The 19245-nt window shown below is 43.4% G+C and overlaps 1 protein-coding gene across 9 annotated transcripts in view; it reads right to left on the reverse strand.

Annotated features, from left to right (window-relative positions):
* The window catches only part of LOC110496981 (dystrophin), a 394538-nt gene that overhangs the window by 311638 nt on the left and 63655 nt on the right, over positions 1–19245 (reverse strand). For all 9 annotated transcript variants that reach the window (XM_036951595.1, XM_036951594.1, XM_036951600.1 and 6 more), the window contains exon 2: positions 13472–13533. In XM_036951595.1, coding sequence (XP_036807490.1) covers positions 13472–13533 — 62 coding nt within the window. The remainder of the gene's footprint in view (positions 1–13471; positions 13534–19245) is intronic.

Genomic DNA, 19245 nt, shown 5'->3' on the forward strand with positions numbered 1-19245 from the left:
AACTAACAACCTTCCTTCCTGAATGGAGGAACCAGTTTCAATCTAACAATGTCTTCCATTTGGGGGAACAACTAACAACCTTCCTTCCTGGATGGAGGAACCAGTTTCAATCTAACAATGTGTTCCATTTGGGGGAACAACTAACAACCTTCCTTCCTGGATGGAGGAACCAGTTTCAATCTAACAATGTCTTCCATTTGGGGGAACAACTAACAACCTTCCTCCCTGGATGGAGGAACCAGTTTCAATCTAACAATGTGTTCCATTTGGGGGAACAACTAACAACCTTCCTTCCTGGATGGAGGAATCAGTTTCAATCTAACAATGTCTTCCATTTGGGGGAACAACTAACAACCTTCCTTCCTGGATGGGAGAAACAGTTTCAATCTAACAATGTCTTCCATTTGGGGGAACAACTAACAACCTTCCTTCCTGGATGGAGGAACCAGTTTCAATCTAACAATGTGTTCCATTTGGGGGAACAACTAACAACCTTCCTTCCTGGATGGAGGAATCAGTTTCAATCTAACAATGTCTTCCATTTGGGGGAACAACTAACAACCTTCCTTCCTGGATGGGAGAAACAGTTTCAATCTAACAATGTCTTCCATTTGGGGGAACAACTAACAACCTTCCTTCCTGGATGGAGGAACCAGTTTCAATCTAACAATGTGTTCCATTTGGGGGAACAACTAACAACCTTCCTCCCTGGATGGGAGAAACAGTTTCAATCTAACAATGTGTTCCATTTGGGGGAACAACTAACAACCTTCCTTCCTGGATGGAGGAACCAGTTTCAATCTAACAATGTGTTCCATTTGGGGGAACAACTAACAACCTTCCTCCCTGGATGGAGGAACCAGTTTCAATCTAACAATGTCTTCCATTTGGGGGAACAACTAACAACCTTCCTCCCTGGATGGAGGAACCAGTTTCAATCTAACACTGTGTTCCATTTGGGGGAACAACTAACAACCTTCCTTCCTGGATGGAGGAACCAGTTTCAATCTAACAATGTGTTCCATTTGGGGGAACAACTAACAACCTTCCTTCCTGGATGGGAGAAACCAGTTTCAATCTAACACTATGTTCCATTTGGGGGAACAACTAACAACCTTCCTTCCTGGATGGAGGAACCAGTTTCAATCTAACAATATCTTCCATTTGGGGGAACAACTAACAACCTTCCTCACTGGATGGAGGAACCAGTTTCAATCTAACAATGTCTTCCATTTGGGGGAACAACTAACAACCTTCCTTCCTGAATGGAGGAACCAGTTTCAATCTAACAATGTCTTCCATTTGGGGGAACAACTAACAACCTTCCTTCCTGGATGGAGGAACCAGTTTCAATCTAACAATGTGTTCCATTTGGGGGAACAACTAACAACCTTCCTTCCTGGATGGAGGAACCAGTTTCAATCTAACAATGTCTTCCATTTGGGGGAACAACTAACAACCTTCCTCCCTGGATGGAGGAACCAGTTTCAATCTAACAATGTGTTCCATTTGGGGGAACAACTAACAACCTTCCTTCCTGGATGGCGGAACCAGTTTCAATCTAACAATGTGTTCCATTTGGGGGAACAACTAACAACCTTCCTTCCTGGATGGAGGAACCAGTTTCAATCTAACAATGTGTTCCATTTGGGGGAACAACTAACAAACTTCCTTCCTGGATGGAGGAATCAGTTTCAATCTAACAATGTCTTCCATTTGGGGGAACAACTAACAACCTTCCTTCCTGGATGGGAGAAACAGTTTCAATCTAACAATGTCTTCCATTTGGGGGAACAACTAACAACCTTCCTTCCTGGATGGAGGAACCAGTTTCAATCTAACAATGTGTTCCATTTGGGGGAACAACTAACAACCTTCCTTCCTGGATGGAGGAATCAGTTTCAATCTAACAATGTCTTCCATTTGGGGGAACAACTAACAACCTTCCTTCCTGGATGGGAGAAACAGTTTCAATCTAACAATGTCTTCCATTTGGGGGAACAACTAACAACCTTCCTTCCTGGATGGAGGAACCAGTTTCAATCTAACAATGTGTTCCATTTGGGGGAACAACTAACAACCTTCCTTCCTGGATGGAGGAATCAGTTTCAATCTAACAATGTCTTCCATTTGGGGGAACAACTAACAACCTTCCTTCCTGGATGGGAGAAACAGTTTCAATCTAACAATGTCTTCCATTTGGGGGAACAACTAACAACCTTCCTTCCTGGATGGAGGAACCAGTTTCAATCTAACAATGTGTTCCATTTGGGGGAACAACTAACAACCTTCCTCCCTGGATGGGAGAAACAGTTTCAATCTAACAATGTGTTCCATTTGGGGGAACAACTAACAACCTTCCTTCCTGGATGGAGGAACCAGTTTCAATCTAACAATGTGTTCCATTTGGGGGAACAACTAACAACCTTCCTCCCTGGATGGAGGAACCAGTTTCAATCTAACAATGTCTTCCATTTGGGGGAACAACTAACAACCTTCCTCCCTGGATGGAGGAACCAGTTTCAATCTAACACTGTGTTCCATTTGGGGGAACAACTAACAACCTTCCTTCCTGGATGGAGGAACCAGTTTCAATCTAACAATGTGTTCCATTTGGGGGAACAACTAACAACCTTCCTTCCTGGATGGGAGAAACCAGTTTCAATCTAACACTATGTTCCCTTTGGGGGAACAACTAACAACCTTCCTTCCTGGATGGAGGAACCAGTTTCAATCTAACAATATCTTCCATTTGGGGGAACAACTAACAACCTTCCTCACTGGATGGAGGAACCAGTTTCAATCTAACAATGTCTTCCATTTGGGGGAACAACTAACAACCTTCCTTCCTGAATGGAGGAACCAGTTTCAATCTAACACTATGTTCCATTTGGGGGAACAACTAACAACCTTCCTTCCTGGATGGAGGAACCAGTTTCAATCTAACAATGTGTTCCATTTGGGGGAACAACTAACAACCTTCCTTCCTGGATGGAGGAACCAGTTTCAATCTAACAATGTGTTCCATTTGGGGGAACAACTAACAACCTTCCTTCCTGGATGGAGGAACCAGTTTCAATCTAACAATGTGTTCCATTTGGGGGAACAACTAACAACCTTCCTTCCTGGATGGAGGAATCAGTTTCAATCTAACAATGTCTTCCATTTGGGGGAACAACTAACAACCTTCCTTCCTGGATGGGAGAAACAGTTTCAATCTAACAATGTCTTCCATTTGGGGGAACAACTAACAACCTTCCTTCCTGGATGGAGGAACCAGTTTCAATCTAACAATGTGTTCCATTTGGGGGAACAACTAACAACCTTCCTTCCTGGATGGAGGAATCAGTTTCAATCTAACAATGTCTTCCATTTGGGGGAACAACTAACAACCTTCCTTCCTGGATGGGAGAAACAGTTTCAATCTAACAATGTCTTCCATTTGGGGGAACAACTAACAACCTTCCTTCCTGGATGGAGGAACCAGTTTCAATCTAACAATGTGTTCCATTTGTGGGAACAACTAACAACCTTCCTCCCTGGATGGGAGAAACAGTTTCAATCTAACAATGTGTTCCATTTGGGGGAACAACTAACAACCTTCCTTCCTGGATGGAGGAACCAGTTTCAATCTAACAATGTGTTCCATTTGGGGGAACAACTAACAACCTTCCTCCCTGGATGGAGGAACCAGTTTCAATCTAACAATGTCTTCCATTTGGGGGAACAACTAACAACCTTCCTCCCTGGATGGAGGAACCAGTTTCAATCTAACACTGTGTTCCATTTGGGGGAACAACTAACAACCTTCCTTCCTGGATGGAGGAACCAGTTTCAATCTAACAATGTGTTCCATTTGGGGGAACAACTAACAACCTTCCTTCCTGGATGGGAGAAACCAGTTTCAATCTAACACTATGTTCCATTTGGGGGAACAACTAACAACCTTCCTTCCTGGATGGAGGAACCAGTTTCAATCTAACAATATCTTCCATTTGGGGGAACAACTAACAACCTTCCTCACTGGATGGAGGAACCAGTTTCAATCTAACAATGTCTTCCATTTGGGGGAACAACTAACAACCTTCCTTCCTGAATGGAGGAACCAGTTTCAATCTAACATTGTCTTCCATTTGGGGGAACAACTAACAACCTTCCTTCCTGGATGGAGGAACCAGTTTCAATCTAACAATGTGTTCCATTTGGGGGAACAACTAACAACCTTCCTTCCTGGATGGAGGAACCAGTTTCAATCTAACAATGTGTTCCATTTGGGGGAACAACTAACAACCTTCCTTCCTGGATGGAGGAACCAGTTTCAATCTAACAATGTGTTCCATTTGGGGGAACAACTAACAACCTTCCTTCCTGGATGGAGGAATCAGTTTCAATCTAACAATGTCTTCCATTTGGGGGAACAACTAACAACCTTCCTTCCTGGATGGGAGAAACAGTTTCAATCTAACAATGTCTTCCATTTGGGGGAACAACTAACAACCTTCCTTCCTGGATGGAGGAACCAGTTTCAATCTAACAATGTGTTCCATTTGGGGGAACAACTAACAACCTTCCTCCCTGGATGGGAGAAACAGTTTCAATCTAACAGTGTGTTCCATTTGGGGGAACAACTAACAACCTTCCTTCCTGGATGGAGGAACCAGTTTCAATCTAACACTGTGTTCCATTTGGGGGAACAACTAACAACCTTCCTCCCTGGATGGAGGAACCAGTTTCAATCTAACAATGTGTTCCATTTGGGGGAACAACTAACAACCTTCCTTCCTGGATGGAGGAACCAGTTTCAATCTAACAATGTCTTCCATTTGGGGGAACAACTAACAACCTTCCTCCCTGGATGGAGGAACCAGTTTCAATCTAACAATGTGTACCATTTGGGGGAACAACTAACAACCTTCCTTCCTGGATGGAGGAACCAGTTTCAATCTAACAATGTGTTCCATTTGGGGGAACAACTAACAACCTTCCTTCCTGGATGGAGGAACCAGTTTCAATCTAACAATGTGTTCCATTTGGGGGAACAACTAACAAACTTCCTTCCTGGATGGAGGAATCAGTTTCAATCTAACAATGTCTTCCATTTGGGGGAACAACTAACAACCTTCCTTCCTGGATGGGAGAAACAGTTTCAATCTAACAATGTCTTCCATTTGGGGGAACAACTAACAACCTTCCTTCCTGGATGGAGGAACCAGTTTCAATCTAACATTGTGTTCCATTTGGGGGAACAACTAACAACCTTCCTTCCTGGATGGAGGAATCAGTTTCAATCTAACAATGTGTTCCATTTGGGGGAACAACTAACAACCTTCCTTCCTGGATGGAGGAACCAGTTTCAATCTAACAATGTGTTCCATTTGGGGGAACAACTAACAACCTTCCTCCCTGGATGGAGGAACCAGTTTCAATCTAACAATGTCTTCCATTTGGGGGAACAACTAACAACCTTCCTCCCTGGATGGAGGAACCAGTTTCAATCTAACACTGTGTTCCATTTGGGGGAACAACTAACAACCTTCCTTCCTGGATGGAGGAACCAGTTTCAATCTAACAATGTGTTCCATTTGGGGGAACAACTAACAACCTTCCTTCCTGGATGGGAGAAACAGTTTCAATCTAACAATGTCTTCCATTTGGGGGAACAACTAACAACCTTCCTTCCTGGATGGAGGAACCAGTTTCAATCTAACAATGTGTTCCATTTGGGGGAACAACTAACAACCTTCCTCCCTGGATGGGAGAAACAGTTTCAATCTAACAATGTGTTCCATTTGGGGGAACAACTAACAACCTTCCTTCCTGGATGGAGGAACCAGTTTCAATCTAACAATGTGTTCCATTTGGGGGAACAACTAACAACCTTCCTCCCTGGATGGAGGAACCAGTTTCAATCTAACAATGTCTTCCATTTGGGGGAACAACTAACAACCTTCCTCCCTGGATGGAGGAACCAGTTTCAATCTAACACTGTGTTCCATTTGGGGGAACAACTAACAACCTTCCTTCCTGGATGGAGGAACCAGTTTCAATCTAACAATGTGTTCCATTTGGGGGAACAACTAACAACCTTCCTTCCTGGATGGGAGAAACCAGTTTCAATCTAACACTATGTTCCATTTGGGGGAACAACTAACAACCTTCCTTCCTGGATGGAGGAACCAGTTTCAATCTAACAATATCTTCCATTTGGGGGAACAACTAACAACCTTCCTCACTGAATGGAGGAACCAGTTTCAATCTAACAATGTCTTCCATTTGGGGGAACAACTAACAACCTTCCTTCCTGAATGGAGGAACCAGTTTCAATCTAACAATGTCTTCCATTTGGGGGAACAACTAACAACCTTCCTTCCTGGATGGAGGAACCAGTTTCAATCTAACAATGTGTTCCATTTGGGGGAACAACTAACAACCTTCCTTCCTGGATGGAGGAACCAGTTTCAATCTAACAATGTGTTCCATTTGGGGGAACAACTAACAACCTTCCTTCCTGGATGGAGGAACCAGTTTCAATCTAACAATGTGTTCCATTTGGGGGAACAACTAACAACCTTCCTTCCTGGATGGAGGAATCAGTTTCAATCTAACAATGTCTTCCATTTGGGGGAACAACTAACAACCTTCCTTCCTGGATGGGAGAAACAGTTTCAATCTAACAATGTCTTCCATTTGGGGGAACAACTAACAACCTTCCTTCCTGGATGGAGGAACCAGTTTCAATCTAACAATGTGTTCCATTTGGGGGAACAACTAACAACCTTCCTTCCTGGATGGAGGAATCAGTTTCAATCTAACAATGTCTTCCATTTGGGGGAACAACTAACAACCTTCCTTCCTGGATGGGAGAAACAGTTTCAATCTAACAATGTCTTCCATTTGGGGGAACAACTAACAACCTTCCTTCCTGGATGGAGGAACCAGTTTCAATCTAACAATGTGTTCCATTTGGGGGAACAACTAACAACCTTCCTCCCTGGATGGGAGAAACAGTTTCAATCTAACAATGTGTTCCATTTGGGGGAACAACTAACAACCTTCCTTCCTGGATGGAGGAACCAGTTTCAATCTAACAATGTGTTCCATTTGGGGGAACAACTAACAACCTTCCTCCCTGGATGGAGGAACCAGTTTCAATCTAACAATGTCTTCCATTTGGGGGAACAACTAACAACCTTCCTCCCTGGATGGAGGAACCAGTTTCAATCTAACACTGTGTTCCATTTGGGGGAACAACTAACAACCTTCCTTCCTGGATGGAGGAACCAGTTTCAATCTAACAATGTGTTCCATTTGGGGGAACAACTAACAACCTTCCTTCCTGGATGGGAGAAACCAGTTTCAATCTAACACTATGTTCCATTTGGGGGAACAACTAACAACCTTCCTTCCTGGATGGAGGAACCAGTTTCAATCTAACAATATCTTCCATTTGGGGGAACAACTAACAACCTTCCTCACTGGATGGAGGAACCAGTTTCAATCTAACAATGTCTTCCATTTGGGGGAACAACTAACAACCTTCCTTCCTGAATGGAGGAACCAGTTTCAATCTAACAATGTCTTCCATTTGGGGGAACAACTAACAACCTTCCTTCCTGGATGGAGGAACCAGTTTCAATCTAACAATGTGTTCCATTTGGGGGAACAACTAACAACCTTCCTTCCTGGATGGAGGAACCAGTTTCAATCTAACAATGTGTTCCATTTGGGGGAACAACTAACAACCTTCCTTCCTGGATGGAGGAACCAGTTTCAATCTAACAATGTGTTCCATTTGGGGGAACAACTAACAACCTTCCTTCCTGGATGGAGGAATCAGTTTCAATCTAACAATGTCTTCCATTTGGGGGAACAACTAACAACCTTCCTTCCTGGATGGGAGAAACAGTTTCAATCTAACAATGTCTTCCATTTGGGGGAACAACTAACAACCTTCCTTCCTGGATGGAGGAACCAGTTTCAATCTAACAATGTGTTCCATTTGGGGGAACAACTAACAACCTTCCTCCCTGGATGGGAGAAACAGTTTCAATCTAACAGTGTGTTCCATTTGGGGGAACAACTAACAACCTTCCTTCCTGGATGGAGGAACCAGTTTCAATCTAACAATGTGTACCATTTGGGGGAACAACTAACAACCTTCCTTCCTGGATGGAGGAACCAGTTTCAATCTAACAATGTGTTCCATTTGGGGGAACAACTAACAACCTTCCTTCCTGGATGGAGGAACCAGTTTCAATCTAACACTGTGTTCCATTTGGGGGAACAACTAACAAACTTCCTTCCTGGATGGAGGAATCAGTTTCAATCTAACAATGTCTTCCATTTGGGGGAACAACTAACAACCTTCCTTCCTGGATGGGAGAAACAGTTTCAATCTAACAATGTCTTCCATTTGGGGGAACAACTAACAACCTTCCTTCCTGGATGGAGGAACCAGTTTCAATCTAACAATGTGTTCCATTTGGGGGAACAACTAACAACCTTCCTTCCTGGATGGAGGAATCAGTTTCAATCTAACAATGTGTTCCATTTGGGGGAACAACTAACAACCTTCCTTCCTGGATGGAGGAACCAGTTTCAATCTAACAATGTGTTCCATTTGGGGGAACAACTAACAACCTTCCTCCCTGGATGGAGGAACCAGTTTCAATCTAACAATGTCTTCCATTTGGGGGAACAACTAACAACCTTCCTCCCTGGATGGAGGAACCAGTTTCAATCTAACACTGTGTTCCATTTGGGGGAACAACTAACAACCTTCCTTCCTGGATGGAGGAACCAGTTTCAATCTAACAATGTGTTCCATTTGGGGGAACAACTAACAACCTTCCTTCCTGGATGGGAGAAACCAGTTTCAATCTAACACTATGTTCCATTTGGGGGAACAACTAACAACCTTCCTTCCTGGATGGAGGAACCAGTTTCAATCTAACAATATCTTCCATTTGGGGGAACAACTAACAACCTTCCTCACTGGATGGAGGAACCAGTTTCAATCTAACAATGTCTTCCATTTGGGGGAACAACTAACAACCTTCCTTCCTGAATGGAGGAACCAGTTTCAATCTAACAATGTCTTCCATTTGGGGGAACAACTAACAACCTTCCTTCCTGGATGGAGGAACCAGTTTCAATCTAACAATGTCTTCCATTTGGGGGAACAACTAACAACCTTCCTTCCTGGATGGAGGAACCAGTTTCAATCTAACAATGTGTTCCATTTGGGGGAACAACTAACAACCTTCCTTCCTGGATGGAGGAATCAGTTTCAATCTAACAATGTCTTCCATTTGGGGGAACAACTAACAACCTTCCTTCCTGGATGGGAGAAACAGTTTCAATCTAACAATGTCTTCCATTTGGGGGAACAACTAACAACCTTCCTTCCTGGATGGAGGAACCAGTTTCAATCTAACAATGTGTTCCATTTGGGGGAACAACTAACAACCTTCCTCCCTGGATGGGAGAAACAGTTTCAATCTAACAATGTGTTCCATTTGGGGGAACAACTAACAACCTTCCTTCCTGGATGGAGGAACCAGTTTCAATCTAACACTGTGTTCCATTTGGGGGAACAACTAACAACCTTCCTCCCTGGATGGAGGAACCAGTTTCATTTTAACAATGTGTTCCATTTGGGGGAACAACTAACAACCTTCCTTCCTGGATGGAGGAACCAGTTTCAATCTAACAATGTCTTCCATTTGGGGGAACAACTAACAACCTTCCTCCCTGGATGGAGGAACCAGTTTCAATCTAACAATGTGTTCCATTTGGGGGAACAACTAACAACCTTCCTTCCTGGATGGAGGAACCAGTTTCAATCTAACAATGTGTTCCATTTGGGGGAACAACTAACAACCTTCCTTCCTGGATGGAGGAACCAGTTTCAATCTAACAATGTGTTCCATTTGGGGGAACAACTAACAAACTTCCTTCCTGGATGGAGGAATCAGTTTCAATCTAACAATGTCTTCCATTTGGGGGAACAACTAACAACCTTCCTTCCTGGATGGGAGAAACAGTTTCAATCTAACAATGTCTTCCATTTGGGGGAACAACTAACAACCTTCCTTCCTGGATGGAGGAACCAGTTTCAATCTAACAATGTGTTCCATTTGGGGGAACATCTAACAACCTTCCTTCCTGGATGGAGGAATCAGTTTCAATCTAACAATGTCTTCCATTTGGGGGAACAACTAACAACCTTCCTTCCTGGATGGGAGAAACAGTTTCAATCTAACAATGTCTTCCATTTGGGGGAACAACTAACAACCTTCCTTCCTGGATGGAGGAATCAGTTTCAATCTAACAATGTGTTCCATTTGGGGGAACAACTAACAACCTTCCTTCCTGGATGGAGGAATCAGTTTCAATCTAACAATGTCTTCCATTTGGGGGAACAACTAACAACCTTCCTTCCTGGATGGGAGAAACAGTTTCAATCTAACAATGTCTTCCATTTGGGGGAACAACTAACAACCTTCCTTCCTGGATGGAGGAATCAGTTTCAATCTAACAATGTCTTCCATTTGGGGGAACAACTAACAACCTTCCTTCCTGGATGGGAGAAACAGTTTCAATCTAACAATGTCTTCCATTTGGGGGAACAACTAACAACCTTCCTTCCTGGATGGAGGAACCAGTTTCAATCTAACACTGTGTTCCATTTGGGGGAACAACTAACAACCTTCCTTCCTGGATGGAGGAACCAGTTTCAATCTAACAATGTGTTCCATTTGGGGGAACAACTAACAACCTTCCTTCCTGGATGGGAGAAACCAGTTTCAATCTAACACTATGTTCCATTTGGGGGAACAACTAACAACCTTCCTTCCTGGATGGAGGAACCAGTTTCAATCTAACAATATCTTCCATTTGGGGGAACAACTAACAACCTTCCTCACTGGATGGAGGAACCAGTTTCAATCTAACAATGTCTTCCATTTGGGGGAACAACTAACAACCTTCCTTCCTGGATGGAGGAACCAGTTTCAATCTAACAATGTCTTCCATTTGGGGGAACAACTAACAACCTTCCTTCCTGGATGGAGGAACCAGTTTCAATCTAACAATGTGTTCCATTTGGGGGAACAACTAACAACCTTCCTTCCTGGATGGAGGAACCAGTTTCAATCTAACAATGTGTTCCATTTGGGGGAACAACTAACAACCTTCCTTCCTGGATGGAGGAATCAGTTTCAATCTAACAATGTCTTCCATTTGGGGGAACAATTAACAACCTTCCTTCCTGGATGGGAGAAACAGTTTCAATCTAACAATGTCTTCCATTTGGGGGAACAACTAACAACCTTCCTTCCTGGATGGAGGAACCAGTTTCAATCTAACAATGTGTTCCATTTGGGGGAACAACTAACAACCTTCCTCCCTGGATGGGAGAAACAGTTTCAATCTAACAGTGTGTTCCATTTGGGGGAACAACTAACAACCTTCCTTCCTGGATGGAGGAACCAGTTTCAATCTAACACTGTGTTCCATTTGGGGGAACAACTAACAACCTTCCTCCCTGGATGGAGGAACCAGTTTCAATCTAACAATGTGTTCCATTTGGGGGAACAACTAACAACCTTCCTTCCTGGATGGAGGAACCAGTTTCAATCTAACAATGTCTTCCATTTGGGGGAACAACTAACAACCTTCCTCCCTGGATGGAGGAACCAGTTTCAATCTAACAATGTGTTCCATTTGGGGGAACAACTAACAACCTTCCTTCCTGGATGGAGGAACCAGTTTCAATCTAACAATGTGTTCCATTTGGGGGAACAACTAACAACCTTCCTTCCTGGATGGAGGAACCAGTTTCAATCTAACAATGTGTTCCATTTGGGGGAACAACTAACAACCTTCCTTCCTGGATGGAGGAACCAGTTTCAATCTAACAATGTGTTCCATTTGGGGGAACAACTAACAACCTTCCTCCCTGGATGGAAGAAACAGTTTCAATCTAACAATGTGTTCCATTTGGGGGAACAACTAACAACCTTCCTTCCTGGATGGAGGAACCAGTTTCAATCTAACAATGTCTTCCATTTGGGGGAACAACTAACAACCTTCCTCCCTGGATGGAGGAACCAGTTTCAATCTAACAATGTGTTCCATTTGGGGGAACAACTAACAACCTTCCTTCCTGGATGGAGGAACCAGTTTCAATCTAACAATGTCTTCCATTTGGGGGAACAACTAACAACCTTCCTCCCTGGATGGAGGAACCAGTTTCAATCTAACAATGTGTTCCATTTGGGGGAACAACTAACAACCTTCCTTCCTGGATGGAGGAACCAGTTTCAATCTAACAATGTGTTCCATTTGGGGGAACAACTAACAACCTTCCTTCCTGAATGGAGGAACCAGTTTCAATCTAACAATGTGTTCCATTTGGGGGAACAACTAACAACCTTCCTTCCTGGATGGAGGAACCAGTTTCAATCTAACAATGTGTTCCATTTGGGGGAACAACTAACAACCTTCCTTCCTGGATGGAGGAACCAGTTTCAATCTAACAATGTGTTCCATTTGGGGGAACAACTAACAACCTTCCTTCCTGGATGGAGGAACCAGTTTCAATCTAACAATGTGTTCCATTTGGGGGAACAACTAACAACCTTCCTTCCTGGATGGAGGAACCAGTTTCAATCTAACAATGCCTTCCAAATGCCTTTCATATACAGTGCACTACTAATGACCCTGTGCACCCCCCCCCCCCCCCCCCCCCCCACCCCGGTCTAAAGTAGTGCACTAAATAGGGAACAGGGTTCTATAGGACTCTGGTCTAAAGTAGTGCACTAAATAGGGAACAGGGTTCTATAGGACTCCGGTCTAAAGTAGTGCACTAAATAGGGAACAGGGTTCTATGGGACTCCGGTCTAAAGTAGTGCACTAAATAGGGAACAGGGTTCTATAGGACTCTGGTCTAAAGTAGTGCACTAAATAGGGAACAGGGTTCTATAGGACTCCGGTCTAAAGTAGTGCACTAAATAGGGAACAGGGTTCTATGGGACTCTGGTCTAAAGTAGTGCACTAAATAGGGAACAGGGTTCTATAGGACTCTGGTCTAAAGTAGTGCACTAAATAGGGAACAGGGTTCTATAGGACTCTGGTCTAAAGTAGTGCACTAAATAGGGAACAGGGTTCTATAGGACTCCGGTCTAAAGTAGTGCACTTAATAGGGAACAGGGTTCTATAGGACTCCGGTCTAAAGTAGTGCACTACTTTAGACCAGAGCCCTATGGGGTAGTGCACTATAAAGGGAACAGGGTGCCATTTGGGACACATAGCTGTCAGTTCATTTTCTCTCCAGCAGCCTGACAACACAGGTAGGTAGGAGGACAGCCTTCTGAATTGGCAAAACAAGAACAGAGCCAGACAGTCTGACGTGTGTGTGTGTGTGTGTGTGTATGTGTGTGTGTGTGTGTGTGTGTGTGGGGGGTACCTTAGTAAACTGTGAGTTTATCCATTTTGAGAAAGTCTTCTTTTGAACGTCTTCTCTTTCATCTGTGAGGAAAAGACAACGACAAGATAAATGAACAGGAGGGAAGGAAGGAGTCTGGGATGAACTGGTTACAGTCTGACGTTAGGATTGTTTAACGATACTATACACACACAGAGACACACACAATGTCTCTCTCTCTCACACACACACACACAATGTCTCTCTCTCTCTCACACACACACACACAATGTCTCTCTCTCTCTCTCTATCTATCTCTCTCTCTCTCTCTCTCTCTCTCTCTCTAGCGTGGTGACTAGATTCAGAAGACTTATGCAAGGCAGGTAGGCATAAACATGGGGTTACATCTACTCTTGTCCCAGCTGTAATACTGTGATAGCCACTACTACTCAGACACAGACCCACTGCCCCGCTGACAGCCATGTGCAGTGAGCAGTAGCAGCTGTCTCTCTGTATTCCGTTCTCTCACTGACCCTGGCTGCTAGACTCACTTGTGCGAATAAATGCCAGGACATGTGTAGGTGGTGTGAATGTGAGGTATAGCCAGAAGCTGTAATACTTTAATAGCCAATCATAGACAATCCTTCCCAATAGCACTAACACTATAACAGCCAATTGGGACCTTGTTGACAGCCCTATAAGGACCAGCTGAAGGGGAGTCGCCTGATGATTTAAACTGGGTTCTTCCCTTGCTCCATGTTCACTGCAAACTTCAGTCTGAGACGGCCTATATTGTTTAAGTCCTTTGTTGTGATGTCATAATGAAGGGTGTTGTACAAAACAAAGTCATCAGCAATTGAATCACCTCTAACAAATCAGAGTATCAAAGCCAATGACGCATTTTCAAAACGCTGCTTTACCCACGTGTGTCCTGACTCTGGTCTTCAGATCCAGACTCATTGTTGGGGAGGTCTTCAGATCCAGACTCATTGTTGGGGAGGTCTTCAGATCCAGACTCATTGTTGGGGAGGTCTTCAGATCCAGACTCATTGTTGGGGAGGTCTTCAGATCCAGACTCATTGTTGGGGAGGTCTTCAGATCCAGACTCATTGTTGGGGAGGTCTTCAGATCCAGACTCATTGTTGGGGAGGTCCTGAGATCCAGACTCGTTGTTGGCTAGGTCCTGAGATCCAGACTCGTTGTTGGCTAGGTCCTGAGATCCAGACTCATTGTTGGGGAGGTCTTCAGATCCAGACTCATTGTTGGGGAGGTCTTCAGATCCAGACTCATTGTTGGGGAGGTCCTGAGATCCAGACTCGTTGTTGGCTAGGTCCTGAGATCCAGACTCGTTGTTGGCTAGGTCCTGAGATCCAGACTCATTGTTGGGGAGGTCTTCAGATCCAGACTCATTGTTGGGGAGGTCTTCAGATCCAGACTCATTGTTGGGGAGGTCCTCAGATCCAGACTCATTGTTGGGGAGGTCCTGATATCCAGACTCATTGTTGGGGAGGTCTTCAGATCCAGACTCATTGTTGGGGAGGTCCTCAGATCCAGACTCGTTGTTGGGGAGGTCCTGAGATCCAGACTCATTGTTGGGGAGGTCCTGAGATCCAGACTCATTGTTGGGGAGGTCCTGAGATCCAGACTCATTGTTGGGGAGGTCTTCAGATCCAGACTCATTGTTGGGGAGATCCTGAGATCCAGACTCATTGTTGAGGAAACTACGGTCTGTGGGCAAGGAGTTTAGGTAGCGAGGCAAGAAGGGGACTGGATGGTGATACTGAAATCTGCTGGTTAACAATAAGACTGAGACCTACTGGTTAACAATAAGACAGACCTGCTGGTTAACAATAAGACTGAGACCTGCTGGTTAACAATAAGACTGAGACCTACTGGTTAACAATAAGACAGACCTACTGGTTAACAATACGACTGATCTACTGGTTAACAATAAGACTGAGACCTGCTGGTTAACAATAAGACTGAGACCTACTGGTTAACAATAAGACTGACCTGCTGGTTAACAATAAGACAGACCTGCTGGTTAACAATAAGACAGACCTACTGGTTAACAATAAGACAGACCTGCTGGTTAACAATAAGACAGACCTACTGGTTAACCATAAGACAGACCTGCTGGTTAACAATAAGACTGAGACCTACTGGTTAACAATAAGACTGACCTGCTGGTTAACAATAAGACAGACCTGCTGGTTAACAATAAGACAGACCTGCTGGTTAACAGTAAGACAGACCTGCTGGTTAACAATAAGACTGAGACCTACTGGTTAACAATAAGACAGACCTGCTGGTTAACAATAAGACTGACCTGCTGGTTAACAATAAGACAGACCTACTAGTTAACAATAAGACTGAGACCTGCTGGTTAACAATAAGACTGAGACCTACTGGTTAACAATAAGACTGAGACCTACTGGTTAACAATAAGACTGAGACCTACTGGTTAACAATAAGACTGAGACCTACTGGTTAACAATAAGACTGAGACCTGCTCATTAACAATAAGACTGAGACCTACTGGTTAACAAGCACTTGACCTCACATTGACAGTGAGGACTTCCAGATGCTGCTAGAGGAGATGAGTCACTGTTCTGTTACCTCCCCCAGACAAAGAGAGATAAACACACACACACACACACACACACACACACACACACACACACACACACACACACACACACACACAAAGAGTGTAATGTCTAGAGGTCCTCATAGCAAGAGGCTCTCCTCTCCCTAATGGTCCTGTAGCAGCAGGAGAGAAGGCTGCTGTACCACATGCTAATAGTATTACCATATCTATTACTACCCTACTGAAGAGACACTTCCCATTGATTTACAGCACTCTGAAAAACCCTGCGCTGCTCAAAACTCAAATAAATACTGCAAGATGATTCTCCTCTCTGGCTCTATAAACCCATGGAAGCACAGAATGCTCATAAAGATAAACACATCTTACAGTCATATTTGATAGCGTGAAAGCGACGCAATATAGAATATATTATTATCAGGAAACATATGAAAGGAATAGGACACTGAAATTGAATGTAAAATAGACATATGTAAACTACAGTGCGTTAACTACCGTATGTAAACTAACTACCGTATGTAAACTACAGTGTGTAAACTACAGTATGTAAACTACAGTGTGTTAACTACCGTATGTAAACTAATTACAGTATGTAAACTACAGTGTGTTAACTACCATATGTAAACTACAGTGTGTTAACTACAGTGTGTAAACTACAGTATGTAAACTAACTACAGTATGTAAACTACAGTGTGTTAACTACCGTATGTAAACTACAGTGTGTTAACTACCGTATGTAAACTAACTACCGTATGTAAACTAACTACCGTATGTAAACTACAGTGTGTAAACCACAGTGTGTAAACTACAGTATGTAAACTACAGTGTGTAAAATACAGTGTGTAAACTACAGTATGTAAACTACAGTGTGTAAACTACAGTGTGTAAACTACAGAGTGTAAACTACAGAGTGTAAACTAACCACATTATGTAAACTACAGTGTGTAAACTAACTACATTGTGTAAACTAACTACAGTGTGTAAACTAACTATAGTGTGTAAACTTCAGTGTGTAAACTAACTACAGTGTGTAAACTACAGTGTGTAAACTACAGTGTGTAAACTAACTACGGTATGTAAAATACCGTGTGTAAACTAACGACAGTGTGTAAACTAACTACAGTGTGTAAACAATAGTGTGTAAACTACAGTGTGTAAACTAACTACGGTATGTAAAATACAGTGTGTAAACTAACGATAGTGTGTAAACTAACTACAGTGTGTAAACAATAGTGTGTAAACTACAGTGTGTAAACTACTGTGTGTAAACTACAGTGTGTAAACTAACTACAGTGTGTAAACTAACTACTGTGTGTAAACCACAGTGTGTAAACTACAGTGTGTAAACTACAGTGTGTAAACTACAGTGTGTAAACTAACTACGGTATGTAAAATACAGTGTGTAAACTAACGACAGTGTGTAAACTAACTACAGTGTGTTAACAATAGTGTGTAAACTACAGTGTGTAAACTAACTACAGTGTGTAAACTAACTACAGTATGTAAACTACAGTGTGTAAACTAACTACAGTGTGTAAACTACAGTGTGTAAACTACCGTGTGTAAACTACAGTGTGTAAACTAACTACAGTGTGTAAACTAACTACCGTGTGTAAACCACAGTGTGTAAACTACAGTGTGTAAACTAACTACAGTGTGTAAACTACAGTGTGTAAACTACCGTGTGTAAACTACCGTGTGTAAACTAACTACAGTATGTAAACTACAGTGTGTAAACTAACTACAGTGTGTAAACTACAGTGTGTAAACTACAGTGTGTAAACTACAGTATGTAAACTACAGTGTGTAAACTAACTACAGTATGTAAACTACAGTGTGTAAACTAACTACAGTGTGTAAACTAACTACCGTGTGTAAACCACAGTGTGTAAACTACAGTGGGTAAACTAACTACAGTATGTAAACTACAGTGTGTAAACTACAGTGTGTAAACAGTGTGTAAACTGTTCTCTACACTGATTGGTAGAGTGATCCCATAGGGCTCTGGTCTGTTCTCTATACTGATTGGTAGAGTGATCCCATAGGGCTCTGGTCTGTCCTCTATACTGATTGGTAGAGTGATCCCATAGGGCTCTGGTATGTCCTCTATACTGATTGGTAGAGTGATCCCATAGGGCTCTGGTCTGTTCTCTATACTGATTGGTAGAGTGATCCCATAGGGCTCTGGTCTGTCCTCTATACTGATTGGTAGAGTGATCCCATAGGGCTCTGGTCTGTTCTCTATACTGATTGGTAGAGTGATCCCATAGGGCTCTGGTGGAGGAAAGTCATATTACTGTGGCTGATATAATTCAATGAGACACGTACAGCACGCGCATACATATTATTAGAATGCTGTGTGTGTGTTTGAGGACAGAGTTTGTGTGTGTGTGTGGGGTGGGGGGGGCCTTCGGTGGAACACTACTGTTAGCCCTGACACACACACACGCTCAAACCGTTAGCCCACGACACACACACACGCTCAAACCGTTAGCCAACGACACACACACACGCTCAAACCGTTAGCCCACGACACACACACACGCTCAAACCGTTAGCCCACGACACACACACACGCTCAAACCGTTAGCCAACGACACACACACCCACTCTAACCGTTAGTCAACGACACACACACACACGTACCAATGTGACCAATATAAAGACAATCTAAGCAATTATGTGAAAATGAACAGAGCACAGTCTAGCAATCACTCTACACCCTACATCCTGCTGGGTCTTCTACATCCTGCTGGGTCTTCTACATCCTGCTGGGTCTTCTACATCCTGCTGGGTCTCCTACATCCTGCTGGGTCTCCTACATCCTGCTGGGTCTCCTACATCCTGCTGGGTCTTCTACATCCTGCTGGGTCTCCTACATCCTGCTGGGTCTTCTACATCCTGCTGGGTCTCCTACATCCTGCTGGGTCTTCTACATCCTGCTGGGTCTCCTACATCCTGCTGGGTCTTCTACATCCTGCTGGGTCTCCTACATCCTGCTGGGTCTTCTACATCCTGCTGGGTCTAGTTACAACAGAAAGAGGTCTGGTCTTCCACAGACTGATTAATCTAGTATCAACAGAAAGAGGTCTGGTCTTCTACATCCTGCTGGGTCTTCTACATCCTGCTGGGTCTCCTACATCCTGCTGGGTCTTCTACATCCTGCTGGGTCTAGTTACAACAGAAAGAGGTCTGGTCTTCCACAGAC

The sequence above is a fragment of the Oncorhynchus mykiss genome, chromosome 18, assembly GCF_013265735.2.
Source record: "Oncorhynchus mykiss isolate Arlee chromosome 18, USDA_OmykA_1.1, whole genome shotgun sequence".
Taxonomy (NCBI): domain Eukaryota; kingdom Metazoa; phylum Chordata; class Actinopteri; order Salmoniformes; family Salmonidae; genus Oncorhynchus; species Oncorhynchus mykiss.